The 18441-nt window shown below is 37.9% G+C and overlaps 1 protein-coding gene and 1 long non-coding RNA gene across 2 annotated transcripts; one reads left to right on the top strand and one right to left on the bottom strand.

Moving 5' to 3' along the window:
- Positions 1–2452: 2452 nt before the first annotated feature.
- On the top strand, positions 2453–8619 carry LOC147753693 (uncharacterized). The gene is made up of 2 exons (XR_015310428.1): positions 2453–2764; positions 8121–8619. It is a non-coding gene; the product is annotated as an uncharacterized LOC147753693 (long non-coding RNA).
- A 2752-nt stretch (positions 8620–11371) lies between these two features.
- On the bottom strand, positions 11372–14300 carry LOC111259075 (tRNA methyltransferase 10 homolog B). Its single transcript, XM_022830769.1, has 3 exons — positions 13744–14300; positions 13248–13530; positions 11372–12314 (listed from the first exon to the last, which is right to left on the bottom strand). Exons 1-3 carry the CDS (start codon positions 14136–14138, stop codon positions 11796–11798), a joined length of 1197 nt encoding a protein of 398 aa, XP_022686504.1. The 5' UTR covers positions 14139–14300; the 3' UTR covers positions 11372–11795.
- Positions 14301–18441: the final 4141 nt, after the last annotated feature.

An 18441-nucleotide genomic window follows, 5' to 3' on the forward strand; every position in this document is an offset into this window, starting at 1 on the left:
GTTCAAGACTTTGATCGGTATTCATAAACACAACGGGAATGTAGCATTAGCTGCCCACTCGATCGGTCAATCAACGTTCTTTTTACTTAGAGTTGGGTATCTATTGGTCCACGTCCGTTTGACCGATTATTAAATCAGCTATATAAAGAAGCGTGTCAGACATATTAACTCGAAACTTAGAACGGTGTAAACAGGTGATCCACTTTCCACAAAAATTTAGTTGTCAGTTTATGGCTTTATTTAGCTTCTCAGAGGCAGTTGTGCGGTTGATAGGACAACGGGCAGGTTTGCTTTTTTCTTTTAACAGATTCGGACAAACTAATGAGGCTTAGCTAAGAATACTTTATTTCTAGAGGGTACTACGGTACCCCGGTTGCCACATCAAATGCTTGGTTAGTTTTCTATAGGTATCAAGAAGGCTGCTAAAAGCGACACACTTTATTGTTGCTTCAGCAGTGTGAAGATTTTGTTTTTTTTTTGCCTATACCAATCATGAAATTTGGACACGATTAATTATTAGGTCCTAAAATTTTGTTGTCGAAACATCCCACTTGGGTCGATCTGGCAACTTGCGACATTTTGAATTGCGCCATTTGGTTATCTTTTTGTAACCTGAAGGATGTCATCTTGAAGTTTTTGACATTTTCTTTTTGTAGAGCATTTCCGGGGATGGCTAAAACCTTATAATAAATGTTTCAGACTTTTTCGTCTAATCGGTCACTTTTTCATGCTATTGTTTCTGGTTACTTTCTACTGTCCCTAACGTGGAACCCCTTTATTTTTTCTTTTTTTTTACCTGTTGAATCTAGTTTCCTTCCCGTTACTTTAACTTTTTTTAAGACATTTTTGTGAAAGAAAAACAAAAAAATACGGTCCGGCCTATCCCGCTATACCAATCATGAAATTTGGACACGATTAATTATTAGGTCCTAAAAATTCATCCATTGGTAATGTATCAACTTCAAGTGTTAATATATCATACCTGTTCGTTAAATACTTTCAGATTAGATCGGAAATAACAACACCTCTCCATCAAATTTAAGTACTTTACCACAAAAGCAATCACCTTAGATTTTTTTAGAGGACGAAACCGCAATGATTATAGCCTGTTTACATATAGCGGAAGTCCAAATTTTACGTCCGATACAACTGCAAAATGTTTAGTTATAATTAGAATGCTAACTTGGCCGCTTCGAATACGGAACGGCAGAAAGTGACGGTTTCTTGGAACCACGTACTGATATTCTCCTAGTCAGACTTATCCAGCCCCGGCGACAGGAAGTCTTAGATGTCCTTGTAACAATAACCAACAACGCTTGGGTAAGTGAAGCGTCCGTGACATCTCTTGCCCAAAAGCCGCATTGTACGGTTACTTGAGCTTGACTAAATCGTGTGAGGGTTCTGGTGTGCCTATATATAAGTGTTCTTTTTTCATCGATCCACTAAAATATAAATGCGAATCAACTAATAATTTGCACACAACAAAAAATATAAGATTATTCCGTCGTATTGATAAGTCAAGCACTGGCCGGATATAACCTATTGATTGGTTTCCGGATAAACTATACGACAGGCGTGGTTGTTCTCTTCCCCTTTGTCCATGAAAAATTCAGTTCAACGTTGTTGTAACAAAGATCAATGTCAATGATTTATGTGCTCGTTTATTATATCAGTCATTCTGTAACATGTATATATGTTTATATATATACATAGAGGCTAAATTCGATTAAACTCACGCTTCTACTGTAAAAGCTACAATTTCGAGATCTGAAAGCAGAACCACTAGTAATAGACAATCGACATAAATACCTATCAAGCGGAATAAGACACACCTAGTTATAGTCTGTCGATGAGTTCTTCCGACACTTTCGTTCATCTATAACTTAGCACGATTTATAAATTTCAGAGCAAAAGTTTCCTTCAGTCATATACTGGGAAAAAGCTCCAATTGCATTATTATCTTTGAAAAGTTCTGAGAAGATAAACTTCAACTTTATGAACTAATCGAAATAGGTCATGCTAAGGGCTATATTGCGAGCAAGTTTCATATAAGAAATATGCCTACATCTTCATGCATAGATCCGTAGGCTTGAGAAGGGACAGGCTGCATTTCGCGCTGCAGGTGCATTACAATCAAAAGATTGCAACAATTCGTATCGAAGTATTAGAAACGCACACAAAAAACATAGTCTGTTCACTGACTGTAATCGAAGGGAAGTTCACTTACGTGAGTTACGTCAAATCTTCGTAATCTTGTTCTCTGAACGTTTTTAATTCAAAATAACGAGATGCCTTTAGGTTCGTGTATATGCTACTGATATACTGCGTTTATGCATAGCCTCGGTGACGGAACACTGAAGCAGCTTAGTGAAGATCGGGAGAACCATCGAATGATTTTTTTTTACAATCGGATAATTTATGCAGCGGTGGCTTAACTATGCAGCATGGAATTTCCCTTCGTCGATGTTGACAACGAAGGCTTTTCGTGATGAATAGCTCGTCGTTCTGACGACTTGAGGCGATATTTTTCCACAAGTAAAACCTTCGCTTGACGGTCGCACATAAAAGTCATGTGAAAATGATATCATATCCAGCTCGGCAGTGCTGCATTATAGTTTATGCAATTTAAACTGCAAGCGTACCTTACAGCCGCTGTACTCGTTGGGGCTGCGTTTGAGCTACGCGAGAGGGACTCCCACAGCAAAAGATTATCGAACCGAATTTGATGCCACCAGTTTTTTTTACCAACGTCGCCACTTTTCAGGTATCTTAGCAACACGCAGTGATAACATTAGACTTTAAATGTTTCCACTGAATTGCCAATATCTTACTATGCATAAAGGGCTATTGAATAAAACATACACTTCTAAGCGACAGTATCAATGACCAGTTTCCAAACATCGTCATGTGTTTCTTAACGTCGTACATCGTGTGCAATGACACTTGGCTTGCTAACAACGATTGCGATCTTATATTTCTCCTAATGTTAGCCTAAAATTCAGCAGATACATTCTAAAGTATGATATCACTATCCAATGCTTACGGCCAAACTATGTATAGTACACCTATTCTGCACATTTTTAGTTCAACTTTTAAACAGCATTCTGGTTATAACCGTAACTTTTCGCATCTTTGGAAAAGGAGCCGCACAAGCCAATATAACTAAATTCATTTTTAGCATATGACCCTCGAAGCCCGACCAAAAAAGCATTGGAAAAGTATTATTGTTCGAGTTATAAGTCCGGTAATCGCCGTTAGCCATCCCATCAGACGGCTGGCTCCCAGCACGAAACGAAGTGTGTCTATGCCCGATGAGTTCGAATCTAGACAGCAACGTGTTCTCAGCTCTAAGAGCAGTAGGCAAATACGTTCTTCACTAAGCTATGGCCGGGATTTCACTTTACCACTAGGTACATTCAGGTGTCCTGTCGTTTCCTCTATAGGATATTTATAATAATGCTTTTCAGTTCCTTTTCTAGTCCTGGATATAGGCTGGGCAACTTTCATAGAACAAAGTGCCAAAAAATATTACATGTACAACATATTGTTATTTGATTCAATTATAATCGAACACTCTCGATCGAAGGCTTTGAGTGTGGCGTTTACAATATGGCTAGCTACGCTCCCAACGAGATACTAAATGTATAAAGATACCTTCTAAAAATAAATGCTATATATTGCTTTGTGTTTACATTACGTTTTGTAAAAGCTGCTCCCGATTGTTGACAGGATTAAGTACTTAATTGACTATGAAAAGAATAGGAACGCAAATAATATCTGCATTATCACGTTATATCCCAATCGTTTTCCAGTAGGTCTGAATACCGCATTGGAGAAGCAATTTTAATAATAGTTGCTTTTGTTTTACAATCTGTCAACACAGTCAAGCTATGATTTTTGTGACTCTTTCAGATAAAGCCTTAATCCAGGGGTTGTCAAAAAAAGAAGCGTATACATATACACTTCGTTAGAGCGTAACCATTTTAGCTACACCCTTCCTGAAAGCCGGGAAGAAATTATTTGTCGAACCCTCGAATGAAGCCTAGGGTAAAAACCTTACATCGATATACGAGTATATCATGGCAGTCACCTTGTAACATACCTGTTAGCAGTCCGACTCTCAACTAATCTTAGTGGCCAAATGACATCTTAACCATTCAAACGGACGTTTTTTTTTTTTTATTTTTTCGTAATGCGCTATGACCTTCAGCGCACGCGTGTCACGGATGCACCGAAGAGTTCTCTTAAACTTTAAGCACGAGAACGAGTTTTTCCAGAATAAAATTTTCATTCAGAGTTATAGATAAATATATAGTGCTTAAACTTTGGCGACCCGTTTATACATTCATACATCATTGTCAGTGTTGGAAAAAAAAGTCCACTTTTTCTCTAACAAGACAACAAACTTGTCATTGTACATAACGACGCGTCGTTTCCTCAGCGAGAATAACGTATTCCGTACCATATGCCCACCGAGAAATCCCCACCATAATAAAAAACTTGATTTTTTTCCTCGAAATGAAAAATCTACGTTGCTGAAAAATAAAAAAAAAAAAAAGATTTTCAGGAAAATCCTAATAAGCCTTAGATTTAACGAACTCAATAAAATTCATCAAAATGGCTCGAAATCCATATTTAATACCTGGATTCTAGGTATAGAAATTAACGGCCGTTTCGGAAAGGCAAATTTCATTAGGCGATCGGATTGTCCACAAAAATAAGCTACGCAAATAGATAAGCTACCACAATTAATCTTTTTGAAACTTCCACTTTTTTTTTTTTACGTTTTGAACTTTAGATCTCGAATCGAAGCTGTACTTGCGGTGAATAGTGGTTGTATCGAACAAGCATGGCTATTGAAGATGACATTTTTAGCATACATAAAAAAATCGTTGAAATATCTATTTTTACTTTATCTTATTTCATTCATTTTATTTTAAATCTTAAAAGCAAAGCATAGGAAAAAGTAGGTTTCGCACCCTATATGTACATATACATATAGGGTGCGAATATATATAATATCGTTGGCATGATTTGAAGCACCGAACACACGTCCTTCAACTAGAGACGTATTTAGATTTTGAACGACAAAGATCAAAGGCTACTGAGAGTTGAATGATTGTAATTGAATGATGCCGAGAGCTCTTAGCCATCCGTTTCCAATAGGAACTCGATACTAAACAGGGCCAGATAGACTTAGTTTTTCGACTATGTATTAAGCGCATGCAGAGCTTGCTAAGTGACGAATATCGTCATAGCTTAATATCAATGAATAATTATTATTTTATTTAATAAAATTATTTAATATGAAGACAATTTTGTAAGGCACAAATACCACATTTAGTTTGCTAAGTTGTGTTATACTGCGTCCGGATGCTTCAGTGGGTTATTGTAGAGGACGAACGTTTAGAGGCAGACAGCAAATGAACGACCAATTTTATAGTAGCTCATCCGCCGAATCGCCCTCCATAGTGTTATAAATAGATCCAATAGCACCTGAAAACGGTCTGATGGCAAAATAAAAAACAGATGCACAGACTATTACAGATAGTTAAGGAGCAAAGATACCTGTTGGTTCGATCCCAGCCACTACTAAAGATTAGAATTTGAATAAAAACGGATTCGAACAACTGTCAGCAAATAGCTGCGAGGAGTAATGCCGCTTTGCACGTGCAACAACGGCTGCCTGACAATATGGACGCGCATAAAATAGCCATTGGTGAGGGTTAGGCTAACCACACTAAGAATGATGTTAATGCGGCACGTGTATTCACAGAAAAGGAAAAGTTTTAAAACAGGCTCTGAAACAGGCCGAGAAATGCACACAACGTAAGTCAATTGTTAACGGATTCAAAAAAGTGCACAACCTCGCGCGGGCGAGTTTTCTGCAGAGCTGATAAACATAGCTGCTAATGAGCATAAATCAAAGGTTGGTTTTAAGAATAAACCTTCCTTGGCCCTCTGTTTTTAAATATGTTAGAATACAGATAATAATTGTTTAAACGAGAGCGAACCATTAAAATAAGATACAAGCAGAGATAAAATTTATACAGGAATACGTGAAAGACAAAGTAATAACGAGTGTGGGAGATACTCGTGCCCGACTATGAGTTCACAGCAATTTAATTTGTTTAATGAAAAATAATTCTTGGTGCACAAACCCCATTCACTGAGTGTGAAGTACCTGATAGCGCATTATTAGGGAATTATTGCAGTAATGAGCGTCCTATGTAGTGCGTCTGATGAGGCCTCCTATAAGAGCACAATACAAGACAAGCTAACACTTTGAAAATGGTCACCCAGCTCCAGAACTGTATAAAGATTTCAGTAAGGTTATGTAAGAAAGATGTTTCTGCAGGACTTTTTAAGCCATGTGGACAAAACAGGTACCTCACAGCCGTACCGCTCTCAGATCCAAGTGTATTAATTATAAACAAGCATAAGCTACCTCCTGTATACCTTGTATAATCAGAAGCACAATAAATAAATATGCCAGATAGAAACAATAATAGCTGACTGAATGTGCCAACAGACTGTGAATGTAAGAACTAACAGAGATATGGGGAGTACGAATAGTGCAATCAAAAATTAGCTCGACTATAAACTGAGCTAGAGAAACCTGCTCGTTCGTCTGTGTACTTAGCCTTTAGACACTGAACCTCCTCACTTGACATTCAAAAAATCTATATTTCATAGAAAGTTAGAGCGTTACTCATTGGGTATGATATATAATTCTATGTAGCTGCTAACTACTTGGCTGCCTTTTTCTGCTTTTAGCGAAATCAACACGCCACATAAAGATCAATCCCTCGCCGCGGACTGTCAAAGCACTTAGAAAAAATAAGTCGTACAGGTGACACGCGAGTGTCCGTTGATGTTTTGCCTTTCTCGTTCATTTGCTACTAAAATTGAGAGTTCCAAGCGTAAGGAAGCGATATGTAAATCTTAGCTCGAGGGCACGATGGGTATGTCCATGATACCGTTACAACTGTATTGACCGATCCGACGAAGTCTGTTAATCCACAGAGCCTCTTCAAGATGACACTCGTTCTTCTACGTAAATCTCTTGTTAAAATTGCTAAATATTACCTCTACCTAAGAGACAGACACAAAAAGCCGTTTCAAAAGCGAAGCGTTCTACAAACTAAGTAAAACGTGTAAAATGAATTAACTGACCGCACTAGACTTGCCAGTATCGCTTCTAAATACTTAATAGCAAAATGCGTGATTAAGTAGACATATAAATCTAAAAACCTTTTTCTTTTGAGCGTTTAGAAAACCAACTCACACCGATCAGGAACGTTCCAGCTTGTAGACACGTTAATAATCAAGAATATTTCGAAAAAGTGGCGGAAGAAACGTTTGAATCATCGGATATTTCCAACACCGTTTCGAAACCAGTCATCTTGGATTGAAGTGTTTATAGAAACCTTTGCATTTTAATTTTTCAGTTCTTTTTGTTTCCGTTGGTATCTCTTCTAATAGTCAATATCTAGCCCGAGAAGGATTACTAAAGCGATTCGTTCACACAGTTGACGAATACCGGTATTATGCGAAGGAAAATCTTCATTGTAACTCGAAAAGATGGCACTCATGGTGCTGCCACTGCAGCGCCACCTCGCAGAACACCTAAAAATTTGGTACCCTACTCGATTTGTTCACGCTACTTCAAATGTACTGTTACGGACTCCGTACTATCTTTCCTTTAAAGAGCTTGAAAGAAATAAGCTTCTACCAGCTATTTCAGTTATTTAGTGTCTAAGTTGTATGCTTACAGCAACGTGGGTTGCTTTTGATCGGCCAATCAGCCGAGGTACTTTAATATTTTTCGGGGTGATCATCGAGATATTTGGTCATCTTTATACAAGTGATAAAGAAATTAGTGAACATAGAATCGTCAAAGAGTCTTGGAGTACGAAGAGACGTGACCTCTTATAAGATGTTATACGCGTTATATAGAATACATGTCTGAGACTTTGGGTGATGTTTTTCACTGGCGGCGGTGTTTCCGCAGAGTACGCTAAAGATCGCAGAGGTCCATGAAGATAAACCATGGGGAGATATTGTCGATCATTACAACAATTTGACACTAAAGATTATTAGTCTGATTTTATTTGCAGATCAGCCTATGTGAATTGGGCATGATCCACGTTACCAAGCTGAACAACGCCCAGGTGTCATTGCAGCATCCCCCGCAGTTCCTGTTGCTAGACACATACGGCACGGAACTTAGACACGTTCGTGGCGTTCTTAACAAGTGCTACCCTAATCCAGAAGAATTTCCAGCCAAAACCTTTCCGCCGCGCCTATTCGGCTATCTTCATATCATTTACGAAGAAAGCTTGTCATTTACGGCGCAATCTATTTCGATATAAGTTCAATTTCATCGAAGATGTCCGTCTAAAAGAGCTGGCAGTCAAAGAAGTTAAGATACAGAGGCACGATCTTTCTTCAACAGCTTAAAATCTCGGCGTGCGCGAACCATTGAAATGTTCAGATGAGATTTGAGTCGTTAGTAAAGTAAACATTCGATCTGATCAACGCCCTTACAATGCATCACACCGAGCCGGATTTGTAACGGAGCTTATAAAGGTGCAGAACAATCTTGAGAGAGGATAATAGCTTTTGTAGATTAACTGTTACTGCAAGTTGTTTTTCCTGTAGTGACTATTCTGTTCAACTTAGTTCAATTACTATTATCATTCTTGTAAATATATCATTTCATTATTCGTCTCAAATTATCATCATCAAAGAAATATATACAATTGTTATCGCTAATGTGGGATCAATGTCAAGGGTGAGATTTAACATCTGTGAAAAGCAAACTACCCCCTGGCAAATCTAAGCAGCAAAAGACTGGCATAAAGATGGCTATTTTCGTTTTCTTTACATAATATCAATGTAGAACCATATTCGATTTAGATGCATATTTATATATATAGTTCAGTATTAGTTATTTTAGTTCTTTCAGTAGTTTATTCGTAGTTTATTCGCATAGATGGATCTCTTCGCTCCGGACAGTGTCGACCTTATTCAAAGTCCAGTGTTGATGAAGGCTCTGTTCGAGCTTCATCGGGCTCATCAAGGCGAGAACGAAGCAGCAGTTAGCAAGTCGTTCAGCCATGATTGGAAAAGCTGTTGATAGTTCTGATTTCTTGCGTGCAGTCGTACGAATTCTAAAAAAACGTGCTTTCACTAATTTCGACGCATTTGACCTACATATAATTGTAAGATTCGAGCTGAAACAACTTCCAACGCCGGTGTAGCGGCTTTATGCACAACATGATAATTATCCATCGTTTTGCCTATTTGTCAGTTACGAGGACTGCATTAGATTTCAATGCTTGAGTCGACTATTGTTAAACTATCGCTCGGACGGTTACCCTCGAATTCTGTAAAGTACTACATAAATTTTGTATGGATGTTGATGACGGAAGTGTTCAGACTACATCGAAAACATACCTGCTCCAAACGGTTTTATATTCACAATGGTCGTCGACAACTAAAAGGTATATACCGCTAACCTGAGTGCTCTAGGCTCCATTCATGGGTACTGTTTTCTTAACAACACTGACTTACTAATTCATATAAGAAGGCTAGTTTGACAGAACGGTACAGGTAGTTGCGCTATCGCGTCATAATAGTTATGGTGCTTTTTAAATAATCGGGGCTCTAGTTGACAGGAACTGAGAGTAGTTGAAGTAAACATTAGCCTGCCCGGGGCATATACCGTAATTGACCCTATAACCCCCTAAAATAAAATACGATTTATCTTTTGCTAAAAATGTTAATATTTACCTGATGCCAAAAACACGGACGATATTCTGAACGAAACGTTCTGCCTTTTTTTCTAAAGGTTTCTTCCAAAAAAAACCGCCATTTCTTTAACAATCTGTTTCAGGTAATCTTTCTTTCTAAAGGTTTCTTCTAAAAAAATCTGCCGTTTCTTTAACAATCTGTTTCAATTAATAGCAGTTGTCACACATATATAGATCCTTATTGTAATGTGATTCGGATCTCATCGATAATTTATCATTTGTTAACCCTCCGAATTTATCATAAACCCAGAATATTTGATGTATTGTTGCAAAGTACAACCTATTTATTTCTACCTGACCGTCTCATATAAAAAGAATTGCGGGTCATTTGAACCTAAATGTTTAGAAAATTTTCTTCGAAACTTGTGATAAAGCAAACGGAATATACATTGAAACGGCGTTGTCTGAGTGGCTGATGCACATCTTTTTAAGTGTATTGCCATATTAGCGATGAATATACAATCAGGCTGGTTTATATTTCAACGTAGACAAAAGGTTATCATACCGTTTTATAGGTCTGCTAGAACAATTCCAGATAAGTCCAACAAGACTCATCCGAACTGGGCATTCTGGTGGGGGCAAGTTTTTGATCCCATAGACAAGCGGCGATTCCGAAAACTTATTTAGATAGAAAAAATAACCCAAGACGCCAAAAAATAAGAAATGAAAAAAATAACATGTACGACAAGTTTGATGACTGCTGTCTATTCTTGGTGAATCAGTTCACGCTAAACATAGTCTCTGATCCAATCACACTATTCGCTTAAACGATCTTCTCTACTCTTTCCCATACCGTTCCACTGATCTATTCCGCCAAATGGACTAAAGCTTAGAATACGTACCGAATAGACGCTTAAATTCCATCATTCTCGTTAATTTCTCTGATACTGTCCAACTGTCAAGTATACAAACGCGAATCGCATTCATCATCATCGACTTTTACTGTGTACAATTGCGTTGACAACGCAAAGCCTTTTGTTGCCATTTTCCCTTATTGTATCATTCGTTGTAGTTATCTCAGTATTATCACTCAACATCTGCAACCTTTGCAGGCGTCAAAAAAGCTTTCGGACGCACCGATTGATATTTCTGGATTTCATATATTCAGACCACAATTTATAGCAAGAACTTATTTCAAATCTGACAATATATTCATAGCAAAAATGTATGCTATGGAAGTAAATTAATTACTAAGCCCTCTGCATAAGAAACCTCAACTTTGCGCGTCATTTCGCGCTAGTTAACGATGTTTTCTGTAACGGACTTCGCCCACTGACAAATTATTATTTGATCTATGAAGGAACAAAAGTCGGGTTGTTTGTAGAAGATCATAGCTTTGCATATCGGTGCATATACTCACAAACAATTAAGATACCATTCAGTCATACTGGCTGTACAAGCCTGGAATTGACGACATTAACCGAGATTACCTCATTAAGATACAACATAAAGCAAGAAAATTCTTGACCATTGCCTTGAATTCATGAATTTATCTTGGATTTATGAGGCTTTACATAAAACAATAGCTCTAGATAGAATCAAAACGCACAAACTTGTTTAATGGAAAACAAAATCTTTATTAAGAACACAACACGCTTACCTTACCATCTACCTTCTTCATTCTACAGTACAAAAAAGCCAATCCACTTCCACAAATTTATCCTATTTGGCAATGCCCTGCAATGTTTTTCATTCTCTAAAAGTTGTCTTTGTTCAACTATCTTAAAATTTTCTACCATTTTTCTTTTACCCATTTAGCGACCTCCTAATGCAAAACGTGACATAAACAACTATACAAATCATGCACAGCGTCTCATCTCGCTCATCAATATGCTCTACATTCAATTTAATAAAAAGAAGATACCAGCCGTTATGTCCCTGATAGTCAGCACGCAAAACTCTACAATAGTTTTATCACCAAAACATTGTAATTGAAGTCTATTCATTTATACTCGGATCATATACAAATTACTAATTCTATTCTTTTAGACTCCAACCAGGCCTATGCGATATTGGATGCTGGCTAGCTCGCACCTTCTCAACACTAGTTATGATTCGCTTGGGTATCTTGGTGAAAGCTTGCTTCCAGTCGTTCGATTGCTTTAACTCCAATAAGATATCGACAACGGCATGGAACGTCAAGGATACTGAGGTATTTATCCGAAACATCGGCAGATAATGCCCGACCGGCAGTTTGCCATGTCTAACACCCTGTCGTAAAGCTTTTGCGAATGTGAGGGGTCTTCCGCTTGCATTGTCGACCAGTGCACCGATGACAATCACCGCTTCCGGATCCCATTTCATAATTACGTTGTTCGAATTAGGTGTCAGATAAAGGATCCGTTCCTTCGGAAACATCTCGAGATATGTAGCGTAGCTTTTCGTGATGAGGCAGCTGTGACTGTTCAGATTTGGCAGACACATGTCGAGGACTTTGTCCAACACGTCTCCTCGTTGAATATCCGACAGGATTATATCGAATGGTTCTCGCGAAATCTGAAGTACGAAATACTAAGCGTAAATATGGATAAAATGCGTTCGGATATATGTAAACGATTGTTATATATATGTAACGGCATACTTCACTATAAACGCCTGTCTTGAAACTGGTCAAGTTTGGCATAATATAATATCCCCAATATAGTAAATAATAATGCCAGGTATCAGAAATCCTGTGAACACAAAGCTAAGGAGGAGGCCTTTTCAAATAACATCTGTCTAATGTATTAAGTTAACTATTGAGCTCCCGCAATTCTGAGACGGTTTAATCCGAAACACCGGGCAACTTGGATAGAAATAATAACTTTTCCTAAATGGATCACTATAAGAGAGCGCTTTATGTCCATCTCTCCGAATTAACCCCTGAGTGTTTCTGTGTTTGTTTGAGTAACTGAAAATGTTTCCACCATTAAGGTATACAAACAACCTAAACAGTATAAAAACACTGAAGCATTGTTGAGACTTGAAATTGTTACGTCGAAACGAAAACACATTTCAACAAATTTTCTAAAGTTTGAACATCTCAACATAAAAAGTGTCCTTAAGCCAGATTTCTTCAATAATCTTCAGAGCCATACGCTATATTGCTTATCATTGAGGCTCTCTATGAATCAACATGTTTTATGGTCCAGTTGTGGAGGGTGGCTTGCAGTGATTGGGTGGATTTATTCTTAGTGAAGAACCTCTCGGTAACAACATTTCTAACAGAACTATAATATGTAACTGGAAAAGTAGTCTTTTGGTTTTTATCGACAGTTACCATCGGTCCCAATACATCCATCTCCTCTATCTTGTACATGCGACTACATCACACGATGCTCAAACGCATTCAAGTAAATCCCTACAAGAGAAAGCCCGTCGGTTGTATTTCTGTTTGACTTAGGTCCCCTAATACGAAAGCACACAGATAGTTTGACATATGTTCCCAACCCTATTCGACGAATAGGTGTTCCGTAACAGCGTGCCGAGGGATGCAATTTGTTTTCGGTTCATATTTGCTTCAAAGGAGCAGTCAAGAACGAGTTTCTGTCCAAATTGAGCCGCCGTCGCTAATCGGCTATTGAAGAATAAGGCTTCTTGTTGAGGTCTGATAATCGGATAAATACCACGATCCATCAATATGGGCTTCGCCGGATTTGCGTCGCGCTTCAAGCGGTTTATCTCCTTTTCAACTTTCATACGAAACTTTCTCTTCTCTGCCTTATACATATAGCTGTAACGACAAGAAATATATATATAGAACTCTCCTGCTTAATTAAGTTGTGCTTGTATTTCTAACAACTACAGAACAAACTTATGAGAGCCTCTGCTTGCGAGTATAAAATTTAACACCTTATTAATGAGTCATTTATTCAACGACTCAAAGAAAGATTCTATTATATCTAATTCTAAAACTCGATCATGCAACAACTATGTAACAACTCACTTCAAGTATTTTACTCTGTTCGAAAGGGATGCTTCATCCATGAGAATAAGCATATCCTTTTTATTTAGGTAGCAGGGTGCAAGGTCCCCATTTATGCGCAGTGATTCGAGCTCGAGGAGGATAATGTGGACTTTCTTTGCGTCTTTTTCGGTGTTGATTATCGATCGAAAATCATCCACGGCATAAGTTACAGGTTGAAGTCTGTATTTAGTTTCTATCTGTTCAATGTCACTGTGTAGTTTCTGCGGTTGTTGTTTTTCCCGATGACTGTCCGGTGTGCGTTTTTGCGCTGGCTGTGATAGTGCTGCTGACGCTGACAAGAACCTACTTTGACGTGCGAAAAGATGCACCTCACGGAGCACGATTTCCATAAACGACTGCGTTACGGATAACATTAATGCTGTTGGTATTCGAACGAGAGATCTTCTTAGGTGTACACCCGCGAGAGTAGCTGTTATAATAACTTGCAATTTTTTTCTAATTGAATAGACAAGTATACAGTACACGGTACTAAATTTCTATTAATTTCTACGTTTAGATAGAATGAATGTTCTGTCTACGCACTGGCGTAACGGTGATCTGACATGCACACGCAATTCTTTCGGCGTACTCGTCGGAGCTATTCAAATAACTGCAGGAGCGTATTAGGCTTGGCACTTGGCAACTTGTTTTCAGTGTCAATCAAACGTGTGATAGTTACACAGACATCAAAATGTAAAAGACACTCATTATAAATGTATGCCAACGCGACGGCAATGTTGTTGAACGAAGATAAACGTCTTTCTTTTTTTTCACTTTTATCTATTTTTGAGTTTCATTGAATGACACAAAAGTTGAATTTCAAAAACAAAGACACTTTAGTAAGTCGTTCATTATTGAAAGACCTGTTAGATCGTCTGGTGCACCGTGAGCCTACCGTGAGTACAAAAAAACCATCAGAGTTGTTCGATTTCTTCACGCGTTGTATTTATTTTGACTTGTGTCTAGTGTACCGTTATGGCCATGTGTGGGATTGAGGAAAAACAGGAGAAATGATCAGTGTACGCAGAGCCGTGCGCGAATCAGAACACCAACATCGCTCACAGATGCGGGATTTTATACTTAACCGCGGCCTGAACTGTCTGTGAAACGTTTGCGTTAAAAGATTTATCAACTGCATCATTCCCATAAATTTCGCTAGAACAGCGTAAATACGTTGCGTCGTTCAAATCTCAAGCCTGGTCAAATAGGCCTATTTTCAATGAAAGATGGGTGGAAAAAGATGTCGCTTTCTCAAAATACTAAGATTACGCGATACAGTTCTAACTGATGCTTCAGGTTTTACGTCCAGTCCTGTCTTGGTTAGGCATTGAATCAAAAGACTAGCCCTTCGAGAAAACAAAGTGTGTACGACAGGTTTCGCGGTGAACTACAACAATACGTCATAAATATATTGTATAAGAAGAACTAAAATAAGATAATCCTAATGTTACCGCGAAAATATGTGCATAAGGAATAACTGGCCTTTGAATCAGCTGTGACATTGTACAATTGCTCATTTTTTAGCCAAGAGCTTAATTTTTTTCTACCGTAATCGCCCCTTATGCCTTCTACAGAAGCCTACCGCGGTCAATTGGTAGCCCACATAAACGTAATTATAGATGGCTGGGGTTATTATTTAATGAACTTCGACGTGTTATAGTCTAACTCAGGTGGTCTATTGTTCAATTTGCATATTGTATGTTTAGGTATTTGAATAAATTAGCGCTTCTGGGAATCGCAACAGCAAACAAGGAGCACTATTAATTAAAAAACATGAGTCTGTATAAATCTTCGTCTGCGAACTTGGAGACTATAATTAGGCCATTCAAACAAGATAGATTTGATTAGGCCACTTATTGCGCCTTTACCAAAGGACTCAAAACAAGCATTCTAACATTACCGAAACTTTCAAGGATATATTATAGATGGACCCAAATAACTGTACAGGGGGCTTACGCTAAATCAATAAAACCAGAAAAAATGCAGTAAACAATATATCCTTATACATTTTGCTTCAGGTAACACTGCTTTATTTTAGATGTTTCTGAATAAAAATTGAAAGCATATCAAAATCTGCTGCGGAAGGGTTTTGAGAACAATAGCTTCCAACGCGCTCAACATCAATTTCCTATACCTAGAAGAAGTGATGTGACAATCACGCTAGCTAAGCGTACGCGCACAGCGAGTGAATTAATACATTAAAGAAAGTCACAAGATGGTCGTCATGCGTGCCCGTAGCATGCATTATACTAGAGAAATACTACAAATTTGGCTGATTTATTTACATAATACGCGGCTAGAACTGTGGCGGAATTTTCAGAAAATAAGATGATTTCGATCTGCATTCGCCGTTTATTTTTTTGCCTTAAATTTTGTTAAACATCTAGTGAAGTTACTTAATCCGCATCCGTGTCTTTTTTTGAACCGTTAATCCTTCTACGACCTGCCCTATACTCCGACTCATTCAGATTTGCTCCCAGTTGACCTTTAGTCGGATATCATGCTGTCTTTGTTGCGTCTTTCTATTGGTTCTAGAAGATATATAAGAACCTGTTTCAAGGTGGGCATAAGCGTAGTAGTTGCTTATATTTTATTTCTGCTTCATCTTGATTGATTTATTTTAAGACCCAGATAGTTCGCCCATTTCTAGTTTTTCGGCTAGCTTGTCCTTACCCGGTATTGAGTCAGAAAGTATCTCGACGTTTTAGTAAACACTCCACTGGTTCGTCTCTTTCAATGTTACCAAAATGTGCGTGGTAACGTGGAGAATAACGGCTTTGGATAATTTATATTTAAAATGCCATATATAACACATCATACTGATAACCATGATCATCAACATACAGAATCTCAGGAGAAAATAATAGTATTAGAACATTTTAATTTGACGCTCCTTTGCTCGCAGTTTTTAACTCTAGAATGAAGATATTTAAATGATGAATAATTTGACCGCATAGAAAGAAGGATAAACACAAGGACATATAAAGCAAACAAGGCGACTTTACCTTTTACCTTAAAATATTTAAGAATATTTAGAACGGTTTAGATAGCTATATGCAATGTATTGGCATAATCTATTACTTGACACGTGCTAACCTACCATTATCAGTTCAGCTTTTCATTGGCGCCATTATTCATTTTTTCTAGTTCGGTTCACAACTGGTTCGATAATGTGGCTAGCTACTTACTGCATCGATACAGTGAACTAAGCCGCGACGTCATCCGGAATCACTGAATCAAAAAAACAAAAATCTTACAGAAAAGAACATCTGTGTCTCGAACATATAACCCTAGAATCAGATAAATGCATTTTGTGGCATTTTTAGCAAATTTCCTAGCAATCAATCTTTCTGCCGCCCGTTTCAATTACAGATCCTAATGTATAAAAACATCGCCTCAAAACGTTTACACAGTTCCTAACAACACACCAGCTCAATGCACAGCACAAATTGTATTGAAACACCTGCCCCTTAAACCTAGTTCTTTCGACTTTGCCGTAAAAACCCGTCTCATTCCTTCGTTAAATTATTACTGCCTTCTCCTGATGTCTTTCACCTCATAACGTCCCACACCTCTCGCTATTGCGATCTTATTAGTAGTAGCCATATTTATTCGGAACCCTACATTCTAACCTCTTTTGAATTTCCTGGAACCGATAATCTAACCGAATTCCGGTCTGTTATTTTTCGGGTCTTCGACTTCTTTATTTAAAATTCATTTCGAAAGATCAAACGGGTCTCGGGATATTTGTCAACTACCGCGCGTTTAGTAGCGTATGGAAAAGATGTGGGCCACAGAGAAAGCATGCAATGAATACTTAATATATTACCCACCAAAAACTTAATATATTACCCACCAAAAACTTAATATATTACTCAACACGGCTAGAAATACTTTTATTAGTAGTATAATTAAAATAACTTCCAGATAAAAAAAGTCGTGAAGTAATGAGCGTCTATTAGCAAACACAGTCTACCTGTTTATAGATGTACTTCAATAAACTCATGAACTTGTAGTTCGCCGTAGCACTTGCCAACAATACGTAATAATAGAATGTATCGGGGTAGCACGGACAGTATCGGGATACATATAATTCGAGCTTTTCCTTACTTTCTTTATAAATGGTTTCCCTTTACCTAAATTGCCACTATTTTTGCAGACTGCCATTCCACGTCTATGTTTAACTGTGATATTTGTGTGGTGTGTGGGATTACTCACGTTAGTTAACATTAATAAATGTGCAATTAGTGCAATAGTTTTTGCGGCCAGTATGTTTTTAGAATTTGAATGACTGATTACCGATAACTTATGGTTACCATGCCAGTGGCACTTGAAGAGTGTACATTAGCTATCTGGATTACACCACTGTTTACGATAGGTTTGTGATTAAATCAATGGTGCTGCAAACCTGTGTTTCACATTCTAGCCTTATCGTATCGATTTCTAAGTTCACAAGGAGAAATGCAACCTGCTCATTCAATGCAATTCATCATGGTTAAACTAATTATATATTGTCGGAATGCCGCCAGTGGGTTCGCTTGATTTACACAACATAACATTAATTATTTCAGTTTTACTGAATCTTATTCAGGTTGTGTGAATGCTGGGTCTGCATCCCGAAACTATTGATGTTCTTTGGCCTCATCAAAGGATCGGTCGAGAGCCAGCTTTTGGTTG

The sequence above is a fragment of the Varroa jacobsoni genome, unplaced genomic scaffold (genome assembly GCF_002532875.2).
Source record: "Varroa jacobsoni isolate VJ856 unplaced genomic scaffold, vjacob_1.0 scaffold_290, whole genome shotgun sequence".
NCBI lineage: Eukaryota > Metazoa > Arthropoda > Arachnida > Mesostigmata > Varroidae > Varroa > Varroa jacobsoni.

Coding starts and splice junctions, on each gene's coding strand:
- LOC111259075 (XM_022830769.1), bottom strand. CDS start 14,138: ATGTTATCCGTAACGCAGTCGTTTATGGAAATCGTGCTCCGTGAGGTG. Junction 13,531..13,743: donor AACAGAGTAAAATACTTGAA/GTGAGTTGTTAC, acceptor TTGTCGTTACAG/CTATATGTATAAGGCAGAGA. Junction 12,315..13,247: donor ACACCTATTCGTCGAATAGG/GTTGGGAACATA, acceptor TTCGTACTTCAG/ATTTCGCGAGAACCATTCGA.